The 9081-nt window shown below is 40.3% G+C and overlaps 1 protein-coding gene and 1 long non-coding RNA gene across 3 annotated transcripts; both read right to left on the bottom strand.

Moving 5' to 3' along the window:
• Nucleotides 1-992: 992 nt before the first annotated feature.
• Nucleotides 993-2990, bottom strand: LOC120291106. Of its 2 annotated transcripts, XR_005548951.1 has the most exons (3): nucleotides 2766-2990; nucleotides 1719-1862; nucleotides 993-1459 (listed from the first exon to the last, which is right to left on the bottom strand). It is a non-coding gene; the product is annotated as an uncharacterized LOC120291106 (long non-coding RNA). The 2 variants fall into 2 exon arrangements; XR_005548950.1 differs by having other exon boundaries at nucleotides 1719-2990.
• A 2443-nt stretch (nucleotides 2991-5433) lies between these two features.
• Nucleotides 5434-8189, bottom strand: LOC104446324 (TMV resistance protein N-like). The gene is made up of 4 exons (XM_039309873.1): nucleotides 7938-8189; nucleotides 6952-7394; nucleotides 5889-6632; nucleotides 5434-5530 (listed from the first exon to the last, which is right to left on the bottom strand). Exons 1-4 carry the CDS (start codon nucleotides 8187-8189, stop codon nucleotides 5434-5436), a joined length of 1536 nt encoding a protein of 511 aa, XP_039165807.1.
• Between the last annotated feature and the right edge of the window lie 892 nt (nucleotides 8190-9081).

Raw genomic sequence — 9081 nt, 5'->3', positions numbered from 1 at the left:
ATACTACTCGTTGAATGCCTTAAGGAAAGCATCCCATAACGGAACTACCCTTTCTGGAAACACGGTCTCTCGAACAGCTGTCCACCAGATATTTGCGTTATCATGTAATTGGTAGACTGCCAGAGTTACTTTCTCTTCTTCACTGCACTTTAAAAGTGCAAATGCCTTCCTTCAATCCTGAACCTAGCGAGAAGCAGTCTCTGGATCTCCTATACTGGTGAACCTTGGTTGATTCAACTTCAAAAACTGTTTCACCAGTTGGTGTATAAGTCTCTCCACAACCACATTCTCTGGTAGAACCTTAGCGAGCGGAGCAACAAAGGAACGACAAGTGCGGAGCAACAAGAAAGCATTCGCAAATGCGGAGTAGCAGCTATAACGGCGACAGTAATGGCAACTGCTTGATTTTGGGCCTGTTGTCCCATCAAATCTTTCATCGCTTCTAGTGTCTGCATGATCCCTATGATTCCCGGATCACCAGGTGCTGCTACCCTAGCACCAACCAGCGAAATCAGTTGCGGTGCTACACCACTAGCACTAGCCTGAGCCGGCGCTTTACCCCTATAACCTCGGGCACCACCTCTGGTTGGCATCCTAGCCCGAGTAATTAATCCGATCGCCCTCTTCCTAGGCGTTCTCTAATCTTGCTCACTCATGGTGCAGATTCTTTATAAACACCTTCTTCCAATTCCAACACCCGATTAGAATTTGAGTGAGCTCACAAACAAACTATCAATCAACTACCACTCACATACATTAGCATATTAACAGTCTTTCATACTAACTATCCCATGACTCATCGCACCTTATCACTCTAAACACTAACCTGCTCTGATACCACTTAATAGGGATGTCATGACCCGACTTCGAGCACATGCACATCCCTCCGTGGTCGATATAAAATTTTGTAACATCCCAGAACCCGTTGCCGACCCATTTGTTTATCAAGCATGCGGAAGCGAAATCATATTCTCCAAACAACACAAAAATGAGATAGCAAACATAGGATTATAGTTTTACAAACCATACACGTATTACAAACCGTACTTACTCTTACTATAGCATTCAAATACAGAAGAGTCTAACAAAACATGGAGTGTTTCAAAATGAAAAGATCTTAGGCTAACTACACTCTGAGCTCTTCGCCCATGGGGTCAGGTCTTTATGTACAACCCTGCTAGACTCTTCAATAGACTAGGGTGAGTGGTCACCCACTATCCAGACCTGACGGTAGACTTGTCACTATCTGGCAGAAGCTACCAAGGCATCCGTACTCCACTACCTATAGACCTCTACCTCTTGCCTGTCCACTCTCCAACTAGGGACCTGAAAATGTTAGCCCACTAAGGGGTGAGATAACATCTTAGCAAGTCAATCCCCTAAATCCAGATTAGGAGAAGGGTACACTCAACATGCAATCTAATCGTCTTTCTCACACTTTCTTCATACCAGTACTTTCCTGCATGTTAATGTCAATCAAATCATACATAAGATATTTAGATCATATATCATCAGAATACTTTAACATGTACATATATAATGACATAAATGTCAACATAATTACACGGGCCCCCAATTACCAGATTAAACCATTATAGCACGTCACATACCGCACCATACGGTTCTGTCTTTTAATTAGGTCCTCACTTTCACCCATTAATGTGTCATAAATGATTTCAATGCATAGATAACAGTCTTACGACATAATCGAGCATCACCTCGCATCATCAAGCGCGGTAACGTCTACCTCTAGGCGGCATTTCGATTAGGACCATCAGTCCAGCATCCACTATGACCGGCATTCATTGACTTGGGGCATTCCTGAAGGAGCATCGCCCAGCTCCAAAGGCTCGTGGCAGAATCTCATGTTGTGAATGCATATAATCAATGTTACACTTCAATAATCACTTACACATAGCATTCACAACATCAATTGGACAATTTTACAGCAAGAATACTTCAAAACAAGAATACACTCTTACTAACCCAAATTGACAGAAAACTGTCCAATTATGCTCTCTCGAATTCGAAGTCGGAAACCCACTCATATGAGCTTGAAAAATTTTCAAATTTAGAAATGTACCAGACAACACATAAAAAAACATTTTTTATCAAGAGACCGAGATCTATATCCCTCTGGATTCGGCCCAGAAATTCCCTCTATCCAACACAAAAATCGGGTCCAGTTCCAGAGAGCCTAACTCATCGAAATCAGTTCAGTTTTGGGTCGAAATCTAGTTTGTTTGATTTGAAATTCGAGTATGTTAAACTAAAAGTTGTAACAAACAACTGTCGTGAAGAAAACAATTGGAAATTCGACTTCTAAAGGTCAGTAACAGCCCTCAAAATCATAGCATGTCACGGTTTACAGAACTGTCCGAATTACTGTTTCAAGAATGACGTCATGAAAATCGTCATCTTTTTAAATTCTAAAAATTCTGAGAAAAATATATGTTATTAGTTAGGATGTCTATAACAGTTCTTCAGAAGGAAATTTCTTCAAAATCACAACACACAGTCATCTATAAAATTAGCAAAACTCCCACATCCTGGAAACTATTTCAGAAATCAGCTTCTGTTCTTGTCCAAAACTTCACCCATGGTGGTTGTCTTGCTCTCTAAACCTTATCTAAGCTTTTTTTATGTCCATCCTAATATCCCTAACCAAAATCCATCCATATATAACGTCATCTACATCTTTCATCTACATAGAAACCCCTAATTCATGTACTCAGCCCCTAATCTAGAGTTAGGAGACAACTTACTCAATTTGTGTATTGAAGAACTCCCGGCGACGGTTCGTCAAAGCTACGCTCAAGGCCAAGGGTGCTCGAATTAGATGGATGGTGTGCAACTGGGAGGATGATGGTGGCAAGACAAGTAGATGATGAAGTTAGAAAAAATAAAAGCAAATGAATGGAGGTGAAAGAAGATGGGGGAGCTACGGTAGAAGGAAGAATGCTTGAGGGGGAGAAGAGAAAGAGAGAAGGGAAAGAAAAGAAAAGAAGAAGGGAGGGAAGTTGTCGAGAGGAGGAAGGGGGAAAGAGAAGGGAGAAACAATAAAGTAGAGGAGGGAAATTGAGGGGGAAATTACAGCAGAAGGGTTGGCGTAGGTGAGGGGCTGGAAAAGAGAGAGAGAGAAGGAGAAAGAAGAAAGAGAGGAGAAAAGAAAGGGGAGGAAATTTCGTGGGAAAGAGGGGGAGGGAAACGTATGGAGAAGAGAGAGAGAAGAAGAGAGAAGAAAAGAGAGGGAGAGGAAATTGCATGCGAAGGAGGGGGTGGAAAACGTGAAGGAGAGGAGGAGAAAGAGAAAAGAAAAAGGAGAAAGAGGAATCTCGGCCAAAGGGGGAGGATGCGTGAAGGAGAGTAGAAAGAGGAGAGAGAAAGAAAATGAGAGTGATAATAATAATAATAATAATAATAATAATAATAATAATAATAATAATAATAATAATAATAATAATAATAATATCATTTTTCTTTCTCTCCCAATTTCCGATTTTTCATTCGATAATTTCTTTTTGCGAAATTTTGGGCTCACCACTAATTCGACAGACGATGAGACGACGTCCACTAATTAAATATGGAAACCCTCGAAAATTCAACACTTGAAATAGGCCTAATGTTACAATACTCCCCATCCACGGGACCACCTAGACCCGTGAGCTTGTGGTGACCACCATTTGGGTCAATGAAGACCTACCTCACTTGGTACCTCATCACTTCAAAGCGTAGTTCCATAACAGGCCTAACGGGGTTTGGGAGGGCCCCTTGGATGGTTTTGACGGACTTGCCGTCAATACTGAGTATGAGAGGTAATCGACCCCGTGTTTGATGTCAATATTTTGGAAGATATTGCAGCGAACCCAGGGCTCGAAGCTGAAGGGCCCAGAGTAGAGGTAGTTGATCCTTTAGACATCAACATCCTGACAGTCCCATGATAGACCCGGATCCAGAGTAGGTAGGTTCCAAGGTAGGATTGGCTTAGTAGCTTCTTTTTGGATATAGACCTCTGTATATAGACCTGTAAGACTGACTTAACATGTATATACAGTTTGTTTTATGAAAAAGGTGTTAACATGTTATTCTATCCCATGTTTATTGTTGTCTGGGAATATGTTTATTAGTTCACTTCCGCATGTGCATAAAATGAATGGGTCGGCGACGCATCCTAGGAACGTCGCAAATTTTAGTCGAACACCAAGGGATGTGCACGCGCTCGAGGTTCGGGGCGTGACAAGGTCAACCTCGAGGGCATTCATGATTGGTTAGTGTTCTTCTTCTTTAACGCTCTGGATGCCTTGTTTGGTTGTTTGTATTGTGCATATAAAATGTATTTTTGAATTTTCAAATTAGTTCTAGCCATAGACTAGAATTAGGATAGGTCCATGGAAATAGTGATCCTAAAGACCAAAAGACTATGAATGGTCGATGTTCAATCTGACCTATTGTTTGTACTATTTGTTTCCTGACATATGCCTCAAGTTGTTTTGGCATTTTATAAAAAACTGATGAGTGGCGTGTTTCCCTTTTTTTTTTTTTTTTTTTTTTTTAAGAATTGTGTAAACTCTTTTCATCATACTTTTTTATTATCCCCAGTGTTTACTTACTTGTACCATAATTTCAATTACTTGGTTGATTTACCTCTTCACTTTCCTAGTAATAGAGTAGAATGGCACGAACGAACCATTAATGCATGATCACCTTTACCTCATAAGCTTGCACAAAAAAATAAAAATAAAAGGGATGCATAATCATGTTAGATAACACATTGATTGTTAGGTATCAAAAGAGTACTAATAGCAACATTAGCATACCTAAGTCCCCGAATCCTAGATCTTTGATTGAGTAGTATTGAGGGATTACTCCCAAATCTCGATTGGGCACTCTAGCTGGCCCAAAAACAAGGCTAGTGGTGACTCCTAATTGTCGTTTAAGTTGTCTTAAATAATTCATAAACAATAAACGAACTCATCGTGAGGGGTATGAACCTTTGGAAAAAGGTTTGCGGTCATGATTTAGTATACTCATGTGGTTAATCCCAAAAGATGAGGTGATGACATCTTTTGGAGTAGTGTACAATGAGAGGGCTATCATGATTGAAATACCCTTCAGCTCACCTTTATTATTAATTTCCTTTCAACCTTAAAACTGTTTATCAAGATGTGCTGTGGCATCAAGGTAGGGTTACGACAAATCGCACTATCACGTGACGTTCAAGCTTGAAAGAGCTCATGACCATGACCAAGAAGCCTCATGGTGCTGATCCCGAAGGATGAGGTGTTGAGGTCTCTTGGTCATGATCTTTCATAAAACAGCAAACTGAAAGCGTTTGATTGAAACTAGAAACTCACTTAGGGATAGACGGAGCACAACACTAAAGCATAAAAGAGTCTTTCACCATTCAAGATAAAGAACTTATTAGGCGTGCCATTAAAGAATTGGATAAAGAGCTGCAATTAAAGGTATGTGATCAAACTTAAATCTCAATTCTTCCAATGGAGAATGTGCCACATATGTAATGTGGTAACTGGAAAACATTAGAGTGAAATTTAAAACACATGAAACTTACAACTCAACCATTGCGTCAAGATCTGAGGGATGCATTCGAACTCCAAAAGTGCAGGGCTTTTTCCTCCGCATCGAAGCCGTTGGATCATGCTATGCTCCTTGGATGGCCCAAAATCTACTCCGTTAGCTTGCCTAACTAACAAAAGGGCTTTGATTAATCGATGAGTCTTGAATTGCACTTGTGAGTTGATTGTCTTCAATGGAATTCTCAAGCTCTTATCCTCCTGCGTAACTGACTCGAAATATGCAGGGCTTTTTCCTATTTTTTGTGTTTTTTTTGCAATAATGCCAACGTAGTTTTCCATCTAGTCATATACATTTCCTCGCGTAAAGATGAAGCCTGACGCACAATATCGGAAGGAAGCCCTCCAATAGCTTTGGCCATGTCCAAGGACAAGCCAAAATATTCGGAGACATCTTGGGCTGTATCCCCTTGGAAAGCATGCTTACAAAAGAGTTTATGAGCATGGCGTTGATCCATTGGTTTAACCGTGTGTTCTTCAACTGCTCCAACTTCGAAGGCTTTTAAAACATTTTTTTTGTTTGTTGTCACAATGATTCTACTCCCCGGACCAAACCAAGTAAGCTTCCCGGCCAATTCTTTAATTTGCTCATCTTTGTCCACACTGTCAAGCACAATGAGAACCTTCGCATCACGACATAAACTTGCTATTTTTTTGGTCTCTTCACCGGAAGATTCATGTGGTGCAGGTATATGTTTTTGAAGGTCAACAATCAACATTTGTCGTGACAACTGAACTCCTTCAGACCTAATATCTTCAAGGAAACTATGTGCATCAAACAACTCACGCATCTTGTAAAAAACAGCTTTTGCAAGAGTGGTCTTTCCAACACCTGGCACCCCACATATTGCAACGACACGTACCTCTTGCCCTCTTACTTCGATCGCTTGCCTCTCGCAGTAGGCAACACCAAGCTTTTTCATCATCTCTTGAACATGATGTTCAATTCCAACTAGTTCGTCGTCTACAAATTGGTAATCCTCCTTCAACAATTGCCTCACACGTGCAACAACTTCTTGTCGGAACTGGCCTTCGGGCCTGCAAAACGGAAGTGATGAAGCACGAGAATGACAAGAAAGTCGCCAAAAATATTTAAAAAGTAGACAAAAATGAAAGTGGGGAATGGACCGACAAAATTCAATCAACCTGCACGGTCTATTCTTATGTATTGTTAAATTTTTTATCATTATTGATATGACTACAAATATATTCATTCAAAAAGGTTTGGGTAAATTTTCACATCATTCTACACTCTCTTTTTTTTTTCACATATTTAGGAAAGAAAAAGGAAACCAGAAGTAAAAGCATTATCCACCCGTTTCGGTTGTCCCAAGAAAATCCTTTTAATTGCGCGGACCGTCGAAGAACCTCCTTCCATGTTTCCATGGTATTTGGGTCGATTCCGCGTTGCTCAAGTTGGCTTAAGTCATCTCGAAAAAGCCCAGTCCGGAGTGCAACATCATCGGGATAAACATCATAGAAAATCGGGATGATAGTCTGTCTATTTATCTTTTTGCACTCCCACATTTGTACCAGCTCCTTGAGGCAAAATGTACTGGAAGCAAAATTTCTGGAGAAGATGGCTATTGAGATCCTTGACCGCTCGATCGCCCCGTTTATCTGCGGCCAGATCTCTTTTCCAGGTGTGAGGTCATATCCATCATTGAAGACCCTTATCCTTGCATCATCCAATTGTCTGTAAAGGAGATCTGCAAATCCATAGCGAGTATCTGGACCTCTGAAATTCAAGTATATATCATACTTGAATTTAGATGATGAAGATGAGGCTGAAGATGATTCCTGCCAAATTAAGGAAACTAAAACCGCTTCACATGGTAGACATAGTTGTTCAGACCAAGTCTTATGCTTTTAGCCAAATAAAAGGAAACCGAAAAAAAGAGAAGACAAGTTTTGTGGTTCTAATGGAGGCGAACCTTAAACGGCAAGTGAACTGCACCTGGATCTTGTGACTTGCGCATTTTGACTTTTTTAAATAATCCAAAATTCTCAAAACATTTATAATACTCAAATGTTGATACATGAATGCACACGTAATAATTTTACTTAATACTTTGAAAATTTAAATAAAATCTTAAAATTTAGTAGAAAGAAAAAGTGCTAAACAAGCCTAGCATACAATATCTATAGTGTTTGGAGTTTAGATATAATATCCTGATTTTCAAAAATTCAGCGGTTCGTCCATGTCAAAGAAGATCTGTAACTTTCTAGACGATTTTTATCATTTGTTTAATCGACTTGCAAGCAGAGGACTAATTCCACCGGATTAGAGGAAAAGCAGTTTGAAGAAACATTACAAATCCCGAAGATGCAGAGAAAACTAACCGGGTTTCCAGCAGCAGCATCTGCAAGAGCCAGAGCATCAACATCAAGAGCCACAGCATCAAGTGCAAGAGCCGGAGCATCATCAGCTGCGGAGGCCTGGTTTGTCCCCATCTTTTCTACAGCAGCAACAGCTGCGGGAGCAATCACTCCAAATAGAATTAGAAACGCCATGAACCAAGTGGGAGCCATCGTGAGAGACAGAATCACAACAGCCACAATTAACCCCGTCAAAGCCTTCTCCCTCCAATCCATCGCTAGCTCTCGCGCTTTCTCTCACAGAGGCACAGGAGGTCTATAAACATAAAACAACAATATACATTACACTTTGCAAATGACCATATTATATTTTATGCATGACCAAGACCGCTGACTTCTGGTCCCGCAAATGGACAACGTGAGGGGAAATTATCAGGTACTTCCGGTCTCTTTTTGGCATGGTTACCAGGAAATTGATCTTAAATTAAGAGAGATCCAATCCTAGATGGGGTCAATGCCCCGAAATAGTTTACTTGAGCCCTCGTTAATGCTAAGCCGATTCATTGATCCCTTTCACAGTCGCGTCGTTATGAGGTACTGAGTCATGAAAACACAGAAGGTCACTTCCGATTCTATCATTCTAGTCTAACAAGACAAAATCTAGAAGTTACAACGAGCTTTCTTGGACCTTGCCCGTTCACTTTTGATATTTGACTTTGTGACCTTCACATATTGACTCTTTTCTACCGTAAATGAAACCTCTAAATTATTTCATATGTTTGATTAGTTGACGAGATATTATGATGTGTGACAAGAATGAAGGGATGAGAAATTCATTTTTTGGTTAGTGTCTTTGCTGGGGGCTAATAATACAACCTAGAGGGGCAGTGAATAGGTTGTTTTAGAAAGCTTGGCAATCTTTTGCAGAAACTAGCTAATGCTTAGTAAAGATAGGGTCAAGACTATGTTTCAATGGCTCGTGATCATTCTGTTTGCTAGTAAGAGTAAAAAAAGTAAAACAATAGTGCACAATGATATATAGTGGTTCAGCTTTAATCCCAAGCCTATGTTCACTGTGATATCCCAAAATTTCGACCTTTAAATTTCGCTTAAATGTGTGCTAGTCGATGATGGAAGAGGAATCGGGATAGGTGGATCGCTGATAGGC

This window comes from Eucalyptus grandis, chromosome 3 (assembly GCF_016545825.1).
Source record: "Eucalyptus grandis isolate ANBG69807.140 chromosome 3, ASM1654582v1, whole genome shotgun sequence".
In the NCBI taxonomy this organism is placed as follows: Eukaryota; Viridiplantae; Streptophyta; class Magnoliopsida; order Myrtales; family Myrtaceae; genus Eucalyptus; species Eucalyptus grandis.
The sequence above is the reverse complement of the archived record's forward strand: the minus strand, read 5'-3'. Positions and strand labels throughout refer to the sequence as shown.

What these genes read in the sequence shown, in the direction of transcription:
- LOC104446324 (XM_039309873.1), bottom strand. Translation starts at nt 8,189, where the DNA reads ATGGATTGGAGGGAGAAGGCTTTGACGGGGTTAATTGTGGCTGTTGTG. An exon ending in TGGAAGGAGGTTCTTCGACG is followed by an intron (nt 6,633 to 6,951) that starts GTCCGCGCAATT and finishes TCCGTTTTGCAG; the next exon opens with GCCCGAAGGCCAGTTCCGAC. An exon ending in TCATCTTTACGCGAGGAAAT is followed by an intron (nt 5,531 to 5,888) that starts GTATATGACTAG and finishes AATGTTTTCCAG; the next exon opens with TTACCACATTACATATGTGG.